The 25,191-nt window shown below is 38.5% G+C and overlaps 2 protein-coding genes across 2 annotated transcripts; one reads left to right on the top strand and one right to left on the bottom strand.

Annotated features, from left to right (window-relative positions):
- Window positions 1–4,043: 4,043 nt before the first annotated feature.
- Window positions 4,044–8,512, top strand: LOC109034737 (uncharacterized). The gene is made up of 2 exons (XM_019048031.2): window positions 4,044–4,313; window positions 6,392–8,512. The coding sequence occupies exons 1-2, from the start codon at window positions 4,131–4,133 to the stop codon at window positions 6,497–6,499; spliced, it is 291 nt and encodes a 96-aa protein (XP_018903576.2). The 5' UTR covers window positions 4,044–4,130; the 3' UTR covers window positions 6,500–8,512.
- Window positions 8,513–12,265: 3,753 nt separating this feature from the next.
- LOC109034775 (uncharacterized) lies at window positions 12,266–24,869 on the bottom strand. Its single transcript, XM_019048096.2, has 3 exons — window positions 24,739–24,869; window positions 13,906–14,009; window positions 12,266–13,277 (listed from the first exon to the last, which is right to left on the bottom strand). Exons 1-3 carry the CDS (start codon window positions 24,754–24,756, stop codon window positions 13,160–13,162), a joined length of 240 nt encoding a protein of 79 aa, XP_018903641.1. The 5' UTR covers window positions 24,757–24,869; the 3' UTR covers window positions 12,266–13,159.
- Between the last annotated feature and the right edge of the window lie 322 nt (window positions 24,870–25,191).

Here is a 25,191-nt window from a genome sequence, read left to right as displayed (position 1 = left end):
AACGAAATCCGCTTAAATTAAGAGGCTTGGTTCTTGGTTTAAGCTAGATTCTGATTGAATCAAGAGTACTTTTTCTTGTCGATGTTTTTAAGAGTCTGGACTCTAGATACAATGTGTTTTTTTTTTTTTTTCCAGTGCACACTGAAAAAAAAATCTCGGTGTATTTACGAAGAAAAGGGTAAAATTACCAAGAATTCAGGGTTCTATTTGATCCCAGTTTTTTCTTGGTAAAATTACCATTTATGGAATTTACCGAGAAATCTCGGTAAAATTATTGACTTTCTCGGTAATTTTACTGGACCCCGGTAAAAACGCCAATATTTTTCATCGACTGTGGTAGAATTACCGAGATAAAATGGCCAAGTTACCGGGAATTGATTACCAATAAAAGTTGTATTCTTACCTGAGAAAAACAGTAAATTACCGGTTTTTAGGTAAGCTTACCAGTCTGTCTTGGTAAAATCACCAATAATTGGTAAAAAAAGTGAGATGGTAAAGGTACCAACGGACCTTGGTAAAAACGCGCCGAGAATTTTTTTTCAGTGCACAGTTCCTTTTACCATGAATACGTCCCGTTTCGTCTCGACGCCCACGATCAGCGGCAACGTCGAGACCGAGTCATGTAAGACGAGAAAAAGAAAGTTGTAATCCTTAAGCTCCTGACTTCCTGAATTCATCTCCTCTTGTGCGCGCGCGATCTGATCCAAGATCCGAAACAGTGCCCCCGACCCCCTCTTCCCACTTCAGAATCCAGCGTTGCCAAATCGTGCGGATCGTGGCCCCGAAACCCTCGCGCTCTCCTGAAAAACCCGGTCGAGTGCGGCAAGCTGGCTTTTTTTGCCGGGGCAGTAAGACTTACTCTGGTCAGATCAACACTCATTTGGAATTGATACTTGCCGACGTTCATTGCACCTTGCGCACCGGCTTCCTTCTTCGGCGATCCCGCATCGATTTTTAACCGCGGAGCGCACTCCAGTCATGAACCGGTTGTTTCGTTTCCAGTTCCCGTAGATCACGTAGATAGAGTTTTAAAGGAGGTATTATTCCATGTTGAAAGTGTAAATTATTCGGACTTTGGATATTTTTAGGAAGATGGATATCTTTAAATATGTAAGTGTATTCTTTTCTCGATAATTACAGTTTGTGTCACGATTTTTGAACACTCAGCCGATAGGGAGCGCTTCTCATTTCAACCTGCCTCTAGAATTGAGGGGCTTGGAAGACAAGGCGCACAAGTGCATTTTTTGGAAAAATTGGAATATTGATGATTTCAAGTAAAACTAGTCTTAATGCATACTCTGTGGAAAATTCGCTCCAAAATTTCAATGTTCAAGCATCAAAAAGTCGGTGTGAACTTTCTTTCCGCTATAAGGATCCATGTAATTTCGAAACTTCGAACATTTATTTCTCGAAATTTCAAAAACTGCACTTATGCGCCTTGTCCTCCAAGTCACTCAATTCTAGTATACTAGTGACATAATGTGCTCAAATTGAGCACCAGCTTATCAACAAGATAGAGGAGAGGGGCTAATTAATCTATGATAGGTACCTTTATTGAATGCTTCAAATGTCAAAGTACGGAGAACGATAATCGTTTTTCTATAATTTATTTTTTGGCAGCAGTGAGCTTTTCCCAAAACTGATAGTTGAAATTTGGATGAGCAAGTTCACTGGAAAAAAAAAACTTATTGGATCCATAGTCCAGACTCTTGAAAACATTGACAAGAAAAAATACTCTTGATTCAATCAGATTTAAGCTTAAAGCAAAATGAAATCCGCTCAAATTAAGAGGCTTGGTTCTTGACTTAAGCAAAAATCCGATTGAATCAAGAGTATTTTTTCTTGTCGATGCCTTTAAGAGTCTGGACTCTAGATCCGATGTGTTTTTTTTTCAGTGTTCTTTCATCTCAACGGTGTTATCTTCTTCGGGGAACTCAAAAACGCGCCAACGTAGATAACAGTTGAGCGCTCTTCTCCGATAAAGAGAGGCTCTAAAGTAAAAAATTATAGACGGTGTCATTATTTATAAAAAGTACAAGCTACTGTTATATGATTGAAAAGTACACTGGAAAAAAAACACATTGTATCTAGAGTACAGACTCCTGAAAACATCGACAAGAAAAAAAAACTCTTGATTCGATCAGAATCTAGCTTAAATCAAGAACCAAGCCTCTTAATTTAAGCGGATTTCGTTTTGATTCAAGCAAAAATCCGATTGAATTAAGAGTGATAATTGCTTGTCAATGTTTTCAAGAGTCTGGACTCTAGATCCAATGTGTTTTTTTTTCCAATGTAAGTCATCGGAACCATCTCCGGGAAGTTTCGTCTATGAGGGCAGCTGGCAGCTTTGAAATAAATTGCCCCGAAATTTTGAAAACCCAGTAACCACATGCCCAGGATTATTTTGACATTCTGTCCAAATGTGAATACTCAATTTTTTCGTTATACTTTTGGAGATATAGAAAAAATCTTCACATGAAGAATAAAAAACGCCTTAAAAATAATAGCCTTGTTGAATTAAGCGCGTTGCGGTTTCAGCCTCGACGCGAAACCAAACTTCTGGGTTTAACTGTAGTTTTTTGCCACTTCGATTGAAGTCTAGGTTTAAACGAGATTTCTTCTGTGCATTTCAAAGGCATATATTCCACCTTAGTTCACCGTTTCTTGGACCACAGATTCAAAAATAATGTCAGTGTTGAATAATTTCCACTCAAAACATTTCAATAGAAGTCTCCTTGATTTTTTTAAAATCATGGGCAAAAATTAGCACGACTTTGGAAGGATGTTGCACAGCCATAACCATATAAAAAGAGGATTGTTGAATCAATTTTACAACCTTGGAATGGGGAACATTCTCTTCTCTGGCAAACGACGCATTGTCGGCCTGAGCAGTGTCCTCTCCTCGCCTGCAGTTCACATAATTACAGTTCAGTTCAGTTGATGTCTCTTTGCCCGTGTAAATTGCCTGCAATTCACTCGTTAGGCAACTTTCCATACCGTGCCTCTCTTTCCTTTTGCTGGTGTTCTATTTTTGACGTGCATCTTCACAAATCTGGACAGATTTCAATCAAAAGGAAATATATCCGTTATGGGATAAATCCTGTCCTGTATGCTATAAAAAATGCATGAAACCTTGTGGATCTCGAGGCTCATGTCAGTATGGATACAGTTTCTTTCGATTCAAACATGTCCACTTACCGAATCCAAAATCCACTTTGAACGGTGACAATAGTAACGGCAAACTGCATCAGCGCAATTCTCAAATATTCATTTCTCAACCTTAAAATCTGAGTTGCTCCCGAACATACATGCGGATCCAGAGGGGTGTAAGATGCGCACGCCCCCGCCTCCGCCTCCTTGTTTGCCCGAAAAAAAGGGGGGAAAGGGGAGAAAGGTAGAAGGAAGAGACGGAAGAATTGAATAAGAAAGGACGCTTCTTATTCATGACAAAATTGACTCGAACTGCGTATTAATGCTTCAAAATTCTGAAATTCTTCTAAGGGAAGCACCCTTGACCTACCTTACGCCCCCCCCCCCCCACAAAGTATCTGGATCCGCCTATGCTCCCGAATAATATATTTTTTGGAATATTTTGCGTCAAATCGTCGTTTCCGGGACGAAGGAGCGTAACTCTATTCCCAAGTTGCAAAATTGACTCAAACAATTAAATTATTCACACGAATATATCTGTGCAATTCAACTCCAAAATTTTACTGATTTTTGCACGCGAGATTATAGGAATAATCATTGAAATTTTCAGTCAGGAATGTCCAAGATTCTCTTGGCAAAGTTACAATAACTAACAATAAGGGGGAAACTTGACAATATTGGAATGTAGTTACGATCTTTCGTGAGGAAACCGACGAAATGACACAGAATTACTGATTCTAAACTGTAGTGCAGTATAGCTATCTCATTTTTCCTCCACCTTGGAAGACATTTTGCCTCCATCAAAAATGTTTGAATAATTATAAATCCTCTATGCTTTGCGCTGACATTTCAAAGGAGAGTTTGTGATCTCTGACTACTGTTTTCAGGTACAATGCGTGATTCTGTGGAGTTTAAACGTCGTGGCAATTGGTACGGCCGCCCCTCTGCCGGGCGAAGGAATTAGTTTAATCGACTTCCTCATGGCCTCCTCAGCCAAGAATGTACAGAGGATATCTTTTGGGCCTGACGACGGTCTGCGTTACAGAAAAAGCTACGAGGAGAAATACGGTCCTCGAGGCAGGGACTTGGTCGCCATGCTAGGCCAGGGTGACGTCAATGTTGGCTCTGGAGGATATTTCTCTTTTGGGAAAAACAGGGAAAAAGTAAGTTCTGCCTCTAAGAAACTTCCTACTGCACAAGGATACATGAGAGACTTTGAGGACAAGGCGCATGAGTGCAGTTCGTGAAAAAAAATGATATATTGATGATTTCAAGTAAAAATAGTCTCAATGCATATTCTGCGAAAAATTCGCTCCCAAATTCCAATTTTTAAGCATGAAAAAGTCAGTTTGAACTTTCTTTTCACCGTGTAAGCACTGAAAAAAAACACATTAGATCTAGAGTCCAGACTCTTAAAAACATCGACAAGAAAAAATACTCTTGATTCAATCGGATTTTTGCTTAAATCAAGAACCAAGCCTCTTAATTTGAGCGGATTTCCTTTTGATTTAAGCAAAAATCTGATTGAATCAAGAGTATTTTTTCTTGTCAATGTTTTCAAGAGTCTGGACTCTAGATTCAATGTGTTTTTTTTTCCAGTGAGGGATTCGTGTAATTTCGTAATTTCAAAAACGTATTTTTCGAAATAACAAAAACTGCACTTATTCGCCTTGTCCTCCGAGCCCCTCAAATATGAAAAACGGACTTATAGATAGAGTTTTGAGTGAAGGTAATCATAGTCCTGGGAGCATAACCACACTCTAGCATAATATTTGCAACAGATTGGTACATATTCCACCAGAACTTTGATTGCCTTCGCCTCAAAAGTCTACCTGAGTCCAAAACCCAAGAGGGGTTGAAGTTTACATTCTACGTTGATTCTTATGGAGAAATAAAACTTCAGACCTCTTTTTGGTAGCTAGATACTTGACCCAATTTTTTTTCACCGATATCTAATTTGGCCAACAAATTTAATCCAAGTCATTTGGCTGTGTTGCTCACGTCGCCCTTTAAGCACCGCTACAAATAAGACAAACGGAACCGACACAACACGGAAACAGAGTAAGAGAAAGTATTCACTTCGATAACGGCGCAGAGATACAACTATTCGTGCTTGATGGATATCCGTGTTGTATCTGCAAAATTGAGGGCGCGATGCGTGCGGACTCGCGATGCTCCGCTCTATGCCGTCAATGAGGTATCGTTTTGATTCGAGAGAAAAGGTAAAAACAAGGTCCGATTACATCTCTCGCGTCTTCGGCTAAAAGACGGACGGAACCAACACAACATGGGGACAGAGCAAGGGAAAGGTCGCGCGTTGATGACGGCGCAGGGATACAACTATTCGTGCTTGATGGATGTCCGTGTTGCATCTGAAAAATTGAAGGCGCTGTGGCACTAGGCGTGAGCTCGCGATGCTGCGCTCCATGCTGCCAATGAATTGCCGCTCTCATTCGGGAGATAACTTATGATAACCAAACCCAAAAACGTCTCTCCTATCTTCGGTTGTGTTGATATTTGATTTTGTACTTTTTTTCAATTTGATGTCTTATTATTTTTTTAAGATGTATTTGTAGACCTACATCTCGGCTCGGATGTACCAGCCTTATAGAACCTGCGGAGTACGCAGAGGCGGATCCAGCAAGTTGGCAACACAGAATTTCCTCCATTTAAACCTAGCACCTGGAGCGCCTGGCCCCTCCAAGAATCGATTTATTTCCAAAGGTTTAAATGGGGAAATTCGGTGTTGCCAAATTGCTGGATCCGCCAATGGGAGTACGTGTTTTCAGCGATCCTTGGGTGACCCAGCTTGGGCATCAAAGGAGTACATTCCATTATTTGGCGAAATCTCATCACCTATACCATAGCTTATAACTGGGCTTAGTAAACTATTGGTTCATAGAGCATTGCAGACAAAAAGCTGTTTAACTAACTTTATAAATGGACGATAAAAAATTGGGATCATACAAAATTGGGTAAAAAGTCTGGCCACCCTCTTTTTCTCAGTTTCAACTTGATGTGGGTTGGTTCCTTTCTGATGAACTCGGTCCAAATAACATGTAGAGCTCCACACTGGTCCGGTCGATATCAAGGAAAAATTTGAATCCGCGTTGTGATACCTCGGAAATGAATCACCACATCAGACCAAAAATGTAAATCTTGAGATCCATTTGAGTGCTCGCCTAAGATATAAGAGGTCGAAAGATTATTGTTGTAACTTATACCTAAGTACTTGTTTCAGGCGAAGGTGAAACGCAACAACCAGACCCAAAGATCACAAAAAGCAAAATCATCAACAACGACGACTACAACAGAAAATCCAACGGATGTATCTAAAGAAACGACGTGATGTGATCATTTCAAAATCCATACATCTTTCTCTGATCTCCAGGAAGTCGCGAAGAGGCTGGTAAGGTGATGTTAGGGGTGTCTCTTCGACCATGACCTAAATTCGATTGAAAAGGCTCTTCTCTTTGAGTTCAGTAAATTCTTTCAGAGACGAAAGCTTCATTACAAAATCGATGAAAAATTCTGCCGTGCTAACGCAAAACGCCGCACAGTGGATCGAGTCAATAAGAGATGTTGGACAAAATTTAAAACTTTAAAAGCTCATAACTCCGTTTTTACAAACTTTTAAGGTCTTCAAAATGGTCCCGTTGGTTTTCTCGTAAAATTTTCTCTAAGGATCACCCCTCAAAATTTAAAATTTGACGAAATTAACATCTAAATTTGCGCTCGTAGTCAAAAAATTCATGTCCAACCTCTCCCATGGATTCGGTCCATTGTGCGCCGTATGAGCTTTTAAACGTTGCCAGATTACCTTTGATAAAATCCGAATTTCCTCAGAATTGTATGAATTTTCTAAATGAGTGTGCTCCCGATTGAATCTAACGTTTCTGAAACTTTAAAGGCAAAATATTCAAAACTTTTATAAAAATAAATATTTTATCGGGCAAATTTGGCGACATTTGAATGTTTATGAGGCGCTCTTTCTTAGCGTGGCAGAATTCTACTGTGCTCAGGAACCGCGTCGTTTATATATTGACAGGTTGCTATATTTTTGTCCATAAAATACGAATGTTCTAGACAATTTTACGGACGTTTCCTTTAAAGTTAGTGACAGCTAGATTTAGTGCCTCAAAATTTCAAGGGAAAATGTTCACGACCGGGGTTTATCTCAAAAATCAATAGTTCATGGGCGAAATTTGGCCCCTTTAGATGCTTACACGACGCTTTTTTTAGCATGGTGGTATATGACAGGATTAAAATTCCATCACCGTTAAAATATGTCTCGTCAACGAAATCAGACGTACTCAGAGTATGACAGAAATATTGAAATTGTTAGTAGGTTGGCACACTTCAAATATTAAAATGCATGTCACGGTTAAATATTTTAAACATTTTTTCATTGAAAAATTAAGTAATAAACTCCTTCTATCAGTTTTTCACGTTCACAGCTGCCAATGGTCAGTGACGATGTTTTTGTGCATTTATCTACTTCTCTACTCCTGCGTTTAAGTCTCCAAGAAAATTATGTACGTTAAAGACTTGAGTAGTACTCTATCGTGCTAAGGAAAAACGTCGTATGAACCTTCAGGCGTTGCCAAATTTCCTCCGGCAAATCACTAATTTTCAGGAAAATTTTTGAAAAAATTGCTGCCAATTTCTCAGATACTTTTGTCTGTAATTTGATCTAAATGTCTGAAAATTTCAAGGAAAAATATTCACGATTTTCCTCAAAAATAAACATTTTATCGTAGGAAATTTGTTAACTCTCGAATGTTCATACGGCGTTCTTCTTTAGCACGGCAGTACTAGGCTAGGGGACCTTAATTAAATATTCATGACCTCCCAGGGGGCGCCAACCTGAGGAAGACCTACGACTCATTGTTGAGAATTAAACATGCTATGAGGAGAACTACTGATGTCTACCAATTCATTATTGCCTGATGACAACTCACCGATACCATTGAGCATAACTTGAGCAAGTTCATTTAGCTACATTTTTATTACTAAATGTTAGGTCAGTCAATCATCATCATCACGAGGAAAAATTGAAAGACATCATTTTGTGACAATAGTGTGGACCGAGCGATATTTTACCACTTAGTCTTATACATAGAATGCAATATGCACTTTAAACATTGCGAATTGCTTAAACTCTTTGAGACTTGTAAAGCAAATATTAAAATAAAAGATTAATGGGAAATACTGCTCTAATGAACTTGAACCCAGAGCCCCCCCCCCCCCAATTCTTTATATTTTTTGTTTTTTCTATTATTATTCTGACCTCAAATAGTGTATATTACTTATTGTGAATTTCATTGTTCCAGTCGTGCTGGACTTGGAATGTTCGGTTCCTTCTTTTCTTTTCTTGTACCGGCATGTAAAACATGTTCAAAGATTTATTTTTTGAAAGTAAAACAATAAGACATTTTTCTTATCATATTTTTAACATTTTTTTACCATTTGTTCTTACACAAACCATGTGTTTGCCATTTGTTACATGCAAAAGGATTAAAATGTCCGTTTCTATAGTTAATTTATTTTTGTTGCAAAAGCAGCGTTTTTTTAGCTATGGGACTGACAAAAAATGTGATATTCCAGATGAGATTTTTTAACATAAGAAAATCTCCCTAGTAACACATTCTTCATGGATGAGTAAAAAAAATTATTGAGTTTTGAAATTATTGCTACCATAGTTAAAAAATTGTTTCTCATGTAACAATGAAAACAGAGTAAATCCCTCGATGTACAAATATATTCAAAAGTCGATTTTTCGCCCCCAATTTATTAGCTATTGGAAGTTCTTTAAACGTATCACATTCCAAAATTTATGATAGAATAACTTTTAAACTAAAAGTTTTTTTTGTCTCTTTTTCGAATAATGCGTTCTTGAGGAGAAAAGCAGTTGCTAGTTTCAAATTTTGGTTTCAGTTAGTGATAGATAAATGTCTAAATCGCAAGTATTTATCAAAGTATCAAAATTTATAAATTTCCCTGTCCAGTGAACAAATTAGAAACGTCAGTAAAGAAGCTGGTAACAATACTGCACTTGTTAAGCGGTTGGATCGTTCATAAATCTGAAGGGGATTTAACACGATTTAATTGACACGCAGAATTACAATGGAAAGCAGCATCTTTGTGAATCCACAACGTATTCTGTTGAAGTATTAAAAGAGTGTTTCATCTTTTTTGGCATCGCTATTTGCATTGCCTTTTCTATAAAATGTTTCATCATTGAACGATCGCTGGTTTTTCTGCATGCATTTTCTTTTGATCATTTGCAACATCATAGTTATCCTTTTCGATTCATTCGTTGTTGCACAAGCAGCGAGAGTAAATATTTTCTAGTGGTTATCTTTTCCGTGATTATGACCAAAATAAGTAGATTCTAGGTTGTAGAATGGGTGTTGGAAAGATTTTGTGGAATTTCATGAATCCAGAGAACTGAGGAAAAATCCTAAAAAATAGAAGGAAAATCATCCTTGAATGCGGAATAATACAAAACTTTATAAAAAATATATATATTATCAATAAATTAAACAATCTTTCGACTTCCACATGATAACAATCCGATTTCAAAACAACGTATTCCAACTAACAAAAAGAACATTCGCAAAATACCGATACACTCTAAAATTTAGTATTTACAAAATTTGTATTGCAATCGTGGCCTTTTTCGATGGATTTTTTTCTCTATTACAAAATTTTTTTAGAAACCTAATTTTAAAGACCCTCTAGGATCAAAACAATAAGCTTCCTGTACAAAACTTATACAATTTATACCTTTGTAATAAATTTACGGAAACTATTTATCACGCAACTTGATCTTTTCACCTTGTGTTAAATTCATAGGTAATTCATAACATAAAAAATCAGAAATGTGTAGTGTTTTGATCCTGAAAAGGAGACAAATTTTTTTAAACTTCTACATGCTCAATATTTTGATTCTAGGGACTCTTTAATCGTAAAAAAATTAATAATTTGATAATACAGGAATAAATTAAAAATACTACTTAACTATATAAGTACTTAATGTTATTGTCATACATTGAAAGGAAAAAAGTATAGAACAGACAACAGAAGAAAAAAGTTTCCCAACTACCGATAAACAACGTACTAGTATTGAAGAGAAGCCTATATTAAGCAATAACATATACAATCCAATTTTTTCTTTTTAATTTCTTTTTTTAAAAAAAATAAAGAATTTAGGCGTATAAAAGAAGACAAGGAGGAAAACTAGGCTTACAAATAAATATAGAGAATGAAGTGAACACATACATAAATGATATTTTACTTACATATGATTCTCCGTTGAATAGGTGCACTTTCTATTAATACTACATTTGTTTAAGAGAACGGCAACAGGAAAAAACAGAAATAAGTTATCTTCACCGGCCAAAATATTAATAGTCTCGAGCGTTCAACGTTCCCTTAAAGCGCTGGGATTTTAGGTGGAGCATTTACAAAAAACGATCCAATGTCCCACATTAGAAATGCGCTACGGATTACTTTACAAGGACGTTGTATCAAAGGGGCCAAAAAAATATAAATCCAAAATTTCACTTTCTCAGACGAGTGAATCACAACGTAAATAATAAATGAAAAAAAAAGAAAAGTAAATCATGTGATTCTCTCATTGACAGCTATTCAATCGGAACAATTAAATAGGTGAAAAAGAAAAAAAAATACTTGAAAAAAATGTAGTCATTTTACAGAGAGAGAGAGAAAACATCATAAAAAAACTTCATTATATTTAAGGCTATTTTAAATTTTCAGTGGAATGGATTTGAAACGAGCTCAGGGAAGAAAATGCCGCAGACAGTTCTACTCAGACACTATAGCTGAAAAAGCAATAATTAAGAGGGTTCATTTTATCTTTCCCTTGTTATACTTGTTTATATTCTTCTATTCCTTCTCTTTCTCGCGTTTTTTCCTCTTCATATCCTCCTTCGTCTTTCTTTCTTAGAAAGGCACCAACCGTTCCGTTTCAGCGTTAACAACCAACGTGGTGATTTCATCCATCTGGACTGGATCAAGCTGTCAATGTCATATCCAATCTGTGCAAAACATTGCATCGGGAATTCGTCCAGCCCAGTGTAAATGGTCTTTTAGAATCAGCTTACATGTCATCAATGATCATCTTTTTACACCCCTTCAATTTAAATTCGCTTGTGCGCAGCCCGCCAAATTAGCGTTGGTGTAACACACCTTATTGAGGAATATGGAGACCTCAGTTTGTGTTCTTCACACTCCCACATAAAATAAGTATATCGATTATATTGCCGATAAAATAGCCAATTCAGAAGCCCGAGGTATCGTATCCCGGATCCTCTCCAACTGCTCTCGTTTTTCAATCGCTTTCGACATGAAATTCATTTTTGCATATTGGTAACACTTATTCCACCCCTGGTTGAAATATCATTCAAGAAAAAAAAAATCTATACCTAAGAGTTAAAATTATACCTATATTTTACAAAACAAATTATATCCTGAATTAATCCAACCTCCCAACCATCAGGCCACAGGACGTCTAAATACAGCGAGTATGTTCCACCCTCTATAAAGTGTCTGATTCTTTTCTTTGGAAATTAAAATTGAATGGTCTTAAATCGCGGCTTGATAAAACATTTAATACAGGTCTAAAACATGTCCAAACCTTCATGAACGTATTTTCATAAATGTGAATATATTCCATTTGTTTTTCCCTACAAAACTGATGGGTATTCAAACTTTTCTTTCGCTTTGCCTTTCTTTCGATACATCTAGGAGTGGTGGGAGATTGAATTAACGACTGAAAAAAAAATTATAGAATGAATAATTACTAAGTGATTAAAAATCAATATACAACGCTGACTAACAGCTGAACACTAGCGCTCTAATTTGCATAGCAAACTTTAAACCCGCATGGAAATGATGTACAGATCTCGAAGATGGTCGAAAGGAAAATACCGCCGAGAAAATTTTATGCACACGTATTATCAGCGAAACATTGAGCCTTGCTCGAAGAATGACAAACTTTGATTCCGTATCTTCGTGCTGTGCAGCTGTCAAATTTATTGAATCTCAGGATAGTTCTTCCCTGGAGCTTTGTGAAATAAAAGAAGATGTATCAGCCGTGAAAAATGATCGTATATTTTGACGTTTCTTTGAACACAATTTTCGTTTACATGAAAAAAGTTCGGCACGCATATTTCAGCACGAGTGCTCTGCAGATTTTCGATTGGGCAATCAGTTTTTTACGATCTCTTTTCAAATTCTCGATCGGGAAATACATTGATACAGGGTGATATAATATGATACGTGCTTGATAGCTGGTAATTTTTGAAAAGAATGTCCCTTAATCCCGGCATAAAATTGGTTTGATACTGATCATCGACCCCAGATCGAAAATGACCTCACTGCTTCAGTTTGGACTGATTGTGAGTAATTTTATTTTACAATGACAAGATCTCTTCTTTTTTTTGCGACTGGTATGGATTGTTCAGTACGTAAGTCCTTAAAAATTTCCTTTCATCGGGTATGAAAAATTTGCTATGGCATCTAAAATTATAGTTATTCGTTTGTACTCTAATCTTTGAAAGCTAAAAATCACAAATTGCAAAATTGAAAACAACTTTCAGTTTGGCAGGGAAGGGCATGGCACGACTTAACGTTACCATACCCTTCCCCTAGATATTGCTCTGACCTACATTTTCTATCGTTAGTTCGTTGTTCTCACACTCGACTAGAGTGGCTAAAACAACTAATAGTATTTCCATCGTAACAATCGTAAAAGCAATCATTTTCACGGCTGTTTTAGATTTTTATAATAGCGTGATACTAAATTTATCGAATAATAGTATATCGCAACTTTGGCATTACAGGCAAAAATAAATCCAGCAAAGTTCCGTGAACCTGTGAACGCGGAACTATATCTACTTATCCGCTACTTCGTTCTTCGTGGATTTCTCCTACTACGAATCTTTGGGTTAATAGAGAATAACGAGGTTAAGATTCGGTAGATTCAGTAGATTCCTTCGAGTGGTGAGTAGTATTTGTAAGGGTACAAATCTGGCCCTCCATATCCGTAGAGCAGCTTGCCATTGCCGTTCTCGTCATAGTAAGGATATCGGTACTTTGGTCTGAAATAAAAACCGATAATAATGGAATTAGTAAACGATATGGGCGATCCACATAGACAACATAATTTCAAAAGAAGCTGGAAATGCTGCAAAATTTTCAAACATGTTTTTTAGACAAAATAAATAAATAAGAATAGTTCTACTTACTTAATAAAATTATTCTAATGCTGCCGTGCTAAGGAAAAACGCCGTATGAACCTCCAGGTATTACCATTTCCTTTGATATAACACGAATTTCCTGGTAAACTTATGAATATTTTTTCCCCAATTTTTCTTATAATTTTTCTCGCAATTTCATCTAAGTTCCTGATAATTTCAAGGAAAAATATTCATAACTTTCCTCAAAAATGAACACATTACCGAAGGAAATCTGCCAACTCTCGAATGTTCGTGCGGCGCGTTCTAGCGTTCTTCCTTACCATGACAGAATAGTAGAGCATCTAATCGTGGTTTTCAAAGAGTGTTCGTAATTTTTATTCCGATATCAATCGGTATCTCAAATATCCAAATAGAGAGTAACTATCTACGTGGCATTATAATATTAAAATAAATATATTGGACTTACAGGTTTTGCAGAATGATTTTTGATGTAAAATGATGTATGATTTAAAATAAAAACGATACGAACCTTTCAAAGTATTGGAAATTTGGAGCCCTTGGAGTGAGAGTAGCGGCAGACTCCAGCAGCATAGTCAGGAATACAAAAATCCCTGCGACCAGAAGGGATAGCCTCTGAAAAAAAAGAAAGAAAAATACACAAAATAAGTGAATATAATAAAATAAGCGATAGCCAGAATTGAAAGAGTGGCCCCTCCAAAATGGGAGTGGGTGAAAATGGGTTGTTGCCAACCTTATAGACGTTTATCGCCTGCTGCATCTATTACCATAGTCATTCTAAAGTTTCAAGCTGATTGTTTCCAAAATTCAATGCAAAAAATTGGTTTAAATATAAATCAAACACGTCAGAATATGAGGCATGAATAAAGTTTCTAGTCGTACATGGAGATGAAACCTAATTATCTGCATTTTCAAATCATCTGCATGGGGCAGAATGCTTGGAGACTTAAACGCGGTGTTAGAAAAGTAGATAAACACATAAAAACATTGCAAGTAGGCAACACTGTTTTTCTTCCATTTAAATGTATGTAAAACAATCGATACTTGGTGAGGCAGCTCTGTTTATCGTTTTATATGTTTTATTGAGGGAATTTTGGCAACTCTCGAATGTTCATACGGCGTTCTTCCTTAAGCGTCCAGCCCACGTACAAACTGGGGCTCTCAAACTGGCACTAATTCTTCTATTTCTCAGCCATTTCTGCACGGAATGCCTTGAAAATTTCAAGATCTGATCTGTGATGTATCCCGAACACATCGGTTACCCTCAAAGATCGTCGGCCCGAAGATCTTTGAAAGGCAACAGTCAACAGTTCCATCGATGAGCCTCTTTGAGGCCCCTAGTTTGTAGGTGGGCTGGACGCTTTAGCACGGCAGTACATGTCTACGCGACAAACACAACATTGCTGCAGCCCGCTGTGGTCATACTCTATCCATAGAGGTACTTTACGAAATGGGAGACAACTTCAATCCGCGGTCGGCGAGTCGGCGTGAAGCGATTAATATCTCTTTTCCTCACCGCATCGCGTCGCATCGGTTGAGTCAGCGTTATGACAGCGCTCTTTCTCCCTGTAATTCCTCACTCCTTCCTACCGCTAAAACGGCTCGGGATATCCCATGTTACGATCACTCTTACTTTCATCTCGATCCGGTGAGCGCCGCGCTGGAGATGGCACGACACCCGACTCTACCCGATGGGGGGGGGGGGGGGGGGGCTGGTGTGCGGAGGGGCGCAGCGCACGCGATGGAGGGGAGGCGAAAGGAGGTCACAACTTTCCCATTTCCGAAACGCGACGCGACGCGCAGCACGCGCGGCGTTCAGCCGATAGCTTTGGAGTTCGGACTTCGGTCGCTGTCTTAATAGCTTCGAGTCGAGATGCCGTTCGGCCGTGCTAAGGAAAAACGCCGTATGAACCTCCAGAAGTTGCCATATTTCCATTTATAGAACACGAATGTAATGGTAAACTTTTGAAAGTTTTTCTTACAATTTTTCAGATAATTTAGTCCGCAATTTCACCTAAAGTTCCTGAAAATTCCAAGAAAAAATATTCATAACTTTCCTCGAAAATAAACATTTTATTGGAGGAAATTTGGCAACGTTGCGATGCTAAGAAAAACGCCGTATGAGGCATGAACATACGAAGGCTCCCAGATTCCAGGGGCAAAATACTAATTTTCGAGGAGATTCATGAGTGTAGTTCCTTGAAATGTTCAGATACTGTGGAATAAACTGCGAATAGAATTATCAGAGAATTGGAAGAAAAATTTTCATACAAGTTCGCAATGTGTCGAGGGGGATTTGGCAACGCCTGAAGGCTCATACGGCGTATTTCCTTATATTAAATCCATTAAAAAAAGAAAAACACCGTATGAGATACGAACATTCGAAGGCTGCCAGATTTCTGGGGGTGAAATATGTATTTTGAGGAAATTCGCAAGTATAGTTTCTTGATATGTTCAGATACTGTAGAGTAAACTGCGAATACAATTCTTAGAACATTAGAAGGAAAATATTCATAAATTGCCCTACAAATTCGTACTTTATCGGAAATTTGGCAACGCCTGAAGGCTCATAGGCCGTATCTCCTTAGCACGGCAGCAGCGGTCTTTTATTTCAGTGTGTTAATGATAGGGCATTTGTAGGGGCCCCTCGGGGGGGGGGGGGGGATACATATGCTATGTACGATAGTCACTTGATAGACGACAAGATTCGGAATTCTAGAACATTTACTTCGGATAAAAGCTGCTTGAGGGGCCGCATCTATGGGCTGATTATTTAAATTGATAGACAAAGCGATAGTTATCGGCGATTCTTGAAAGTTGGCAAGACAGCTTTTCTTCCATTTAAATGTATGTGAAACAATCGATTCTCACTGAGGTAGCTTGCCTCGATCGACAAATCAATGGTTTCAAAATGCTGATTCTTAAACGCCACGTAAATGGTCCGCTCATCCATATGCTTCATTCTGACCGAGATATTGGATTTAATAATTCAATTTCGATTTTGTTGGTTTGCTTTTTTACCCCTGCGTTTAAGTCTCCTGGCGAGCGTACATTTAAACGAGGATCCCATCACCTCCCGGAGTTGAAATACTGACATCAGTATCATACTCTCTTGACCCATTACTGTGTGGTGCCCTATGACACTCTTTTACAATGTATTAGAGTTCCTATCTTTATACTTGAATCACTGTTGCCAGATATTGCAATCGGAATTTTTCCCCATTTAAAACCATGTAAAATATCTTTATTTCATTGCAGGCACCTTTGAGTTGAATCAGTCGACGTTAAAACCGAAGTCTGTTTCCTGACATCTTTAGGGAAGGTCGTCGATGGCTAAAGTGCGAAAACACGTATCTCCGTTTGTGACGTCACAAACGGATTACTGTCATATTTTATTTTTCATTTAGAAAAATTGTAAATTTTATTTCTTGAAAGCTTCCTTGAGTTTCCTTCTCTGTTGGTAGAATATTTTGTATAAAGCCAAGCTACAAAGTTGTACGCCTCTCTTTGAAAAATAAATATAGTAGCGGAGATTTTGAAACACTGCGATGGAGATACGCGGTTTCGCACTTTGGCCGTCGACGTGTTCGATCGACCAATCGGAGGATGGAAGTAACTGACGTCGAATCATGATTCATACATGATAAACATACATTTCCATAAGACGATGTCATTTACATACAAATGTCACACAACTGTTTGGTGTAATATATGAGTGTGTGTGCGCGCTTAAGCAATTATGAAAGATTCATATATACCGATGAGCGCGAATTTTAAATGAAAAAATTATGCGATGAGCAAATTCCTAGTAAATATGGTATTTGCTGCACACTACTCGATTGGATTATGAGATAACACGATTAATTAAACTGCATAATCACATATCCCGATTGTGACATTTCTAATTTTTTTCACGTGTTTTATTTTTTAGTGGTAAAAAAAAACCAACATAGTGGCTCGAAATTTTTGCAGTGTAACCACGGAACGCTGTAACGATAAAGCAGAGGAATTTTGAAGCCACTGCGTTGATAAGTTTTACATTTAAAGAATAAAATTCGCACAAGAACTATAATTATACGAATTTGAGGTACGTGATTTTTTAGTGAAGCCATCGAGCGTAGTATGATGTATCCAGCGAATTTTAAACGTTTTTCTTTGCGGAGGTAAAAAATGAACTGAAAATCGGAGGCATTCATCTGATGGCTACTGAAACGGATTCTGCTGCTTTTAGGTATCAGCGTGAAATCAGGAAGATACTAAAATGCAAATAAGGGATTTTTTTTGACGTTCTGTGCATTCGAGACTTTTTAAGAATCAGTGAGGAGTCTTAATTAGCCAATTGATGGAGCTAATTTTGAATTGCATTGCGAGATTATAGATCCAACATTCCGAACGATGTACAGGGCAAACTTTCAAAAATTAATTTTATGTAAGAGATTAACATTTACAATTAATAGAGCATGACATCATCAATTCACTTTTTTGGTCTGACGCAGACCCTCGAAATTGATGGCTGTTAGAAAATTATCAGTTTTCAAAGACAACCTTTCACAGCCCCCCGCACCCTCATTTTTATCTCTCCACTGATATTCTACGCAAACTGTCGGCCAATTTTGCAAACTCTGACTCATCCACGACAGAGATGCAAAACAGAACCGATTTACTGTTACAAACCTCATTCGGATGCCGCACTTTGAAATGAAGTGGGTCAAGGAGTGAGAACAACGCCGTGAGAATGACTCTACTAAACCTTAAATCGTTAAAAAACGTTGCAATTTTTTCCTCTCATTCAATACTTAAATCGGCTATTTTTAAAACTTTACGTGTCTTCTGTCTAACGAGCCCTAGAATATAGGCATTCTTACAGAGCTCGGAGCTCATCAGTAAAGAAACTTGCGAGGTTTTAAAAGCAATCGAATCACTTGTCATGTCGGCAATGAGGAGAGAAAAAAAGTGCATGGCTGAGACAGAAACTGACCAATCAAATACATGGGAGACAAATTAACCAAAGCCAATGTATGACTGGCAGTTAAAAGTGCTGTTCGTTGCTTTCAAATCCGATTACTTTTGAGGATGAAGAAGCGGAAAGAAGTAATGGTCAATCAGTGGCGTAGCGAGCTTTGCGCGGATGTATCGATAGTTTCGTCATTTAAACCTATGGAAAAAGATCGATAAACAGGTTGCTCGCATCGAGCACCTTAATAATCGATTCTTTACCATAGCTTCAAAGGGGAAAATATCGATAATCGATCTCTCACGCCTCGCCACTGTAGTTTATCCTTTAATTTAGATACTTTTTAATTGGTGTTCATCCCGCATAACGCTAAAAATGATTCAGTCCTAAAGAATTGAACCGAGATATACTATGCTATGGCTACACTCAAAAACAACGTATGTGCATGATTGCAACTTCTTCAATTTTGCTTGAAAACTAAATTTTACAGGAAAATCAAATCAACATCATAACCCATAATTTTTACAAGTAGCCAGGGAGTGATAGAAAAAATATGGGAAAAAGTTCTAGCTATGATTTTGATTTATTTCCCCTCTAAATATAAAGCATGCTTAGGAATTTTAAAATGTCGCAACTCAAATAGATGGTTATGGAGTTTAACCGTCGAGTGGTCTCCAGGTATAGGTTACGTAAAAAGGAACGGCATTTTCTTAATTTTGTCCTCTGAAAACAGACTAAAATCTTCCAAAAATGCCTGCCTCAGACATTTCATTTCGGCAAATCTTGTTCTGAGTAAAAGGCATTCTTAGTTCATTTATCAGCGATAATTTTATTCTTCTCTAATTAATTTTGCAGCGGTACGTGTGTATACACAAATTGAAGAATTTCTCCTGAATTATCGGCGGCTTCTGTAGCGGTCGGCATACAATTCGTTCCCAATTATCTGATTTTCCTTGAAATAACTGCATGCGGATATTTGTCGGTATACCAACGCAGCGGCGAGGCGTTAAAGATTGTCAATATTTCCCCATTTGAATCTGTGGTAAAGAATCGATTATTAAAGCGTTCTTTGCGAACAACCTGTTTATCGATCCTTTTTCATTGGTTTAAATGACAGATCAATCAATATATCGCAAAGCATACCACGCCACGAAACTGATACCAAGCCTTCGGCACTAATTAATTGTGTGATCAGTGCGTGTGCAGATAATATTCTTTGCTGGGAATTTACTTAACTCCTGGTTAAAGAGAATGCTGATTTCTCTTCCTTGAATTTTGAACTGCACGATACTGTAAAAGTGAGAAACATTCAGAGACTTAAACGCAGGGTAGAGAGGTGAGCCAACCATACAGAATTTGGTCATTTATCGAAAATAAAAAAACAAAAAACAAAAGCAACATAAACAAAACAACAGCAGTTCTGAACCATCTTTCTTAACATTGGAACTGCACGATACTGTAAAAGTGACTAGCGTCCAATGAATGACTTAAACGCAGGGTCAGAAAAGTAAGCCAGCCGAACAGAAATGGGGTTATTTATTGAAAATAACGGCAGTTTTCAACTCTCTTTCTTAATTTTTGTACTGCACGATACTGTAAAAACAGAAACGTTCAGAGACTTAAACGCAGAGTAAGAAAAGTAAGCCGACCATGCACAGTGGGGTCATTCATTGAAAATAAGAGCAGTTTTTAACTCTTCTACTAAAGCGGGCCTAGGGCAATGTGGCAATGCTGCATTGTTCGCTTATTGCACATTTTTCTAGTCAGATAATCCGTATCCAAAGTTTTCAGAGATCCGAGCGGGAACTAACACAAAATTACAGGAATTCCATCGTGACAAAGCATAATAAGGTGGGGTCTATAGTTGTTCAAAAATCACAAAAAAATAAATGAACTTCTTAAATCCTATCATAGAAGGTCAAGAACGAGAGGAGAACGATCCAAAAATCCGCTTAAACCTAGGGGGTTGTCCTTTAAGTCACCCTATTTTCATAGCCTAGCGCCCATTTTAGTGGTAAATTAAAGGAATACTATGCCTTAAATTATGCAGAAAATGGTTACTGTGTAATAAAATCTTTGGTCTCGGCAAAACACCTACGTTTTACGGGGCTGCGCGGGTGACCTCTCAGTACGATTGAGAATACGTGGAAATTCTGAAACGTCGCATCACTGATAAATACGTGCAATGGACTTAAGCCTTTCAGGGCGGCTTTTATCAGTGAAGGTAACACATTTCGTCCCATGGTGAAATTTAAAACTGAATACCGTTCTCGGTTAGTAATGAACTGATACGAATGAATCTGGGTCAAAACTATGCCTCACCGGGGCAGGCATGCGGAGTTGAGATTTTACCATCGGCGCGGGTAGGGCAGTGTTGCCGAGCGTCCGTTCGAACGGGAAGTTATGAAAATAACTGTACAGCCGCCTTCGCACGGTCGAAATTGGGTCTTCGAAATGGGTAATTGATAACCCGCTTCTGCACAATTTGCCGAATGAGAAGGTTGGAAAGCAGAGGCGGATCCAGCAATTTGGCAACACCGTACTTTCTTTATTTAAACCTATGTTAAATAATCGATTCTTGTCGGAGCACCTAGCCCCTCCAAGAATCGATACATTTCCATAGGTTCAAATGGAGAAAAACAATGTTGCTAATTCGCTGTATCCGCCAATGCTAGAAAGGAGATCGATTACCAGTAGAAAAGACTGCTCGAGAGATACTACACGGATTAGTGGTTCCTTTTTGCAAAATGTAATCCAAATATCAGATACTTCATTCTTGTCAACACATTGAGAATTGAATTAACCCAGCCACAAGGAAAAGATCTTCTGATCGTGGGGGTGAATTCTGCAAGGGAGCTATTTTTGTCAGGCGTCGATTCGGAAAACGGAACATGAATTTTTAAAGGGGGAAATGTCATTATTGTCGCGAAGATTACCTAACTTGTGAGCCGTACAGTTCCATTTTATGTTAATAGAGGGCGTAAGTGCATCTCAATTGGTCAGTCTTAGCCCCGTTCAGGATAGATTAAAATTTTGCATGATATTTTTTTATGACTACATCCTCCAAGCAAGCTGCAAACTTCAAACCGGCAGCACTTCGATTAGTACCTATTACATGTTTCAGCGATTTTCGTTCCGGCATACTCCTCCATGCAGTGGTGCTAATATCTTAATTTTGACACTAAACTCAATTCTTTCGAGGACGGTCGGTTGTTTATTTTTGCAGCCGTGTTTACAGCACCGTTCCGATTCATTCCACGATTAAATGAGTGATCGCATCCAACTTGCTAAAAATCGATTTGAAGAGATGTTCTTAAAAAGCTCCTTAAAAAAGTGTAAAATTATCGACACATCTACTCGGTAGTGAGGCATGGAGGTGAATTCACTCTTATAACAAGTGGCGATTCTTGGTAATGACAACACTGTTTTGCCTCAATTTAAAGTCAATAAAAATATCGATTCTAGGTGAGATAGGCTGCCTCACCAAGAATCGATTGTTTCTTTTTTTTCAAAACCTAATGCACAAAATTGGTTCAAATATAAATTAAACACGTCAGAGTGTGAGATATGAATAAAGCTCCTACTAGTACAAGGAGATGAAACCGAATTATCTCAATTTTTAAATCATCTGCATGGAGCAGAATGCTTGGAGACTTAAACGCGGCGTTAGAAAAGTAGATAAATACATAAAAACATTGCAAGAGGCAACTCTTGTTTCTCCTCCAGTTAAATCCATTAAAAATATCGATTCTAGGTGAGATAGGCTGCCTCACCAAGAATCGATTGTTTTACATACATTTAAATGGAGGAAAAACAGTGTTGCCAACTCTAACGGCACAGTGAAACCGGAAACGGAAACCGTATCATCTTCGGCGGCAAGTGGTGAAGCGAATGAATAACACAGGGAGGGGATGTGCAGAGTTGGCATGCACCTATACTTCTGTGCTAAAGAACAACACCGTATAAGCCTTCAGACGTTGCCATATTTCCTTCAAGAAAAGCCAAATTTACTGAGAAAATTGTCAATATTTTTCCTCAAAATTTTCAGTTGATTTTGTTCACGATTTAATCTAAAATATCTGAAAATTCCAGGGAAAAATATGCAAAACTTTCCTCAAAAATACATCTTTTATTCGGAGAAATGTGGCAACTCTCGAATGTTCATACGGCGTTTTTCCTTAGCACGGCAGTATAAATGTGCATTTTAGGTAGGAGGGGGGACTTCTGTATGTGATGGCACTAGAGGCAAAAAAAGCCGTCTTTCGATGATTTAAAAATGCAGAAATGAAGCTCACTGAATGGAACGAGAGAGACCCAATTTCGCGAAAGGAGAAAGTATGCCGAAATAAGCCGGGCCCTTCGGACATACAGCGCGAACACGCTAACGGACTTGACAGGAAGTATTCTTTTTGATAGCGGCAAACGTGCAAACCTCAAATAGTCGAGATACATATTTGCTGACGAAATATTTGCGAGGAGAAGGGCACTCACTGTGGATGAAAGAGGAAGAGGAAGGGAGTGGAGGGGGTCCAAATTGAAAGCGGCATTACTTTCCTTCAGTTCAAAGATCACCAGAAATCCGACGGTAGGGGCAAATTCCACCCTCCTAGGATCGGAGAAATTAGCAAGTCTCAATGATTGTGCTTAGTAAAGTGTAAGATTCTGATCTAAAGAAAGTTTAAGGTAAAAAAAAAAATCTTTGCAATAAATTAGATTTCCGCCAAAATAAAAACAGATTTTGTGTGCGATATCCAAAACTGAAGAAGAGACTATTCCTGATCGTCCGAAAATATTAGTGTGAGTGAAATTTCAAGGAAAGAAAAAGCAAGAAGACAAGAGGCACTCTGGAACTTGAAATATTGTCGAGCAAAAGGTATTTTTGGTAATGTGGTACAGTCGCGAGTGATGGAGTGGTGGTGGTGGTAGCACTATCGCTTAAAATTCCTTCCACCTCTTGCAAGTCACGAATTCCGCAGAAAAATGGCACTTGGTGAAAAATAGATGCGAATTCCGGAATGATCCTATAGGTAAAACTAGAGTACTTCAGCAAATACATTATTTTGAATTTTTGGGAGAGGGAAAGCGAAAAATTACGGCAAAAAAGAGGTAGCGAATGCTTGGGGAGGGGGTGGTGGATTTATTGCGTAATATTCCTTCCTCCCTCAGTTATTCACATTCTTCAGGCATTGAAGAGTTACATTAAGACCAGTTGATACATTCCTCCGAATAGTTTCGAATACAGATCGAGAAAAAGACATTATCTTCTCGAGCGCAAAAATTTGGATTCGTGGCGAGAGAAAGTAAAACATAAGTTGTTAAAGAAAGAAAGCGGGTGAAGGGGAGGGTGGTAGATGTACCGCCTAAATTTTTGTCTCTTCTCTTCTGTCTCTCATTCCAAAATTTAGTAGTTAAAACGACGTAATAGGATGAAGCCCAAACTTCTGAATAATTCCGGAATGGAAAAATAGACCGTACCTCGAATTTTGAATTTCGAAACGAGAGAAATAAAAAATGAGGCTGAGGCGGAAGGAAGAGTGCGGGTGGCGGGGGCGGTGGTATTGTCAAAAAACCTTCATTTTTCCACCAGTCGAATTTTCAGGATCAGGATAAAATTACAAACCTCGAAATGATTTATTATACTGTCAAAAGGACCGCACCTTGAGTTTGAATTTTGAGGCGAGAGAAAGTAAAAAATATGGCGGAGAGTAATGGCGGGGGGAGGGTGGAAGAAGTACTGCCTGAAAACTCCTCGTTCATTTACCGGTTGGAATTTCTGGAGTAAAAAACGACACAGTAGGATACGACACAGACCTCGAAACAATTTCGAAAACTAGAGAATAGACCGCACCTTGAAATTCAAATTTTAAGGCGAGAGAAAGTAAAAAAACATGGCGAAAAGTACAAAGGTGGGGGGAATAGGAGTTTTGCACTATCCTTTTCAGTCGAATCTCCTAAAAACGACACAACAAGATAAAGCGGGGACCTAGAAATGCTTTTGAAAACTGTAGAATAGGCCGCACCATGAAATTCGAATTTTGAGGCGAGAGAAAGTAAAAAAATGGCGAAAAGTGCGAGGATGGGGAGGGGATAAGAGTTTTGCGCGATCCTTTCATCAGTCGAATTTCCTAAAAAACGACACAACATGACAAAACATAGACCTCGAAATGATTCCGAAAATTGTAAAATAGACCGCACCTCGAAATTCGAATTTTGAAGCGAGAGAAAGTAAAACACTGAGCGGAGAAAAAAGTGCAGCGACTACTAAGAACTATCGGGAAGAAAACAAAATCTGTACACACCTACCGGGAAGTATTCCTTGAAAGGCACACAACATTTTTGAAAAAGTACTAAAGAACTACAGAACTAGGTATTGTTCTTGAGGGAACTCACCGAACATTTGACGGCCATGACGGCGACTAAGAGGGAACGTGCGTTCCTCGGCGGAGCGCCGGGATCTGAGCCGGGTGAAAGTAGTCGCTCGAGCACTGAAGTAACTTTCAATGGACGAGAGCTCGGACGGGAGAAAATGAGAGTAACCACTCGCGGCGCGGGGTCCCGCTCGTCCCCCCCCCCCCCCCACCGGCTGCCCCGCGACGCGACGCGCGGAGACGGGCCCAAGCCACGCTTTCACAGTTGGCGCGCGACGCTGAGTTTCGTGCGCTACCAAGTGCATGATATCAAGCGAACCATGTCTACAGGGTGTCCCAGGATTAAGTACGAATACTGAAGGAGTCGATTCTTTGGGTTAAAAAAAGACTTTTTTGGGGTATAAATTTTTTTGTAAAAACGCTTTCCCTGGGGGCCACGGCTCCCTCAAAGTTGGAGGAAAAAATCGTCTTTTCA

The sequence above is a fragment of the Bemisia tabaci genome, chromosome 6 (assembly GCF_918797505.1).
Source record: "Bemisia tabaci chromosome 6, PGI_BMITA_v3".
In the NCBI taxonomy this organism is placed as follows: Eukaryota; Metazoa; Arthropoda; class Insecta; order Hemiptera; family Aleyrodidae; genus Bemisia; species Bemisia tabaci.
The sequence above is the reverse complement of the archived record's forward strand: the minus strand, read 5'-3'. Positions and strand labels throughout refer to the sequence as shown.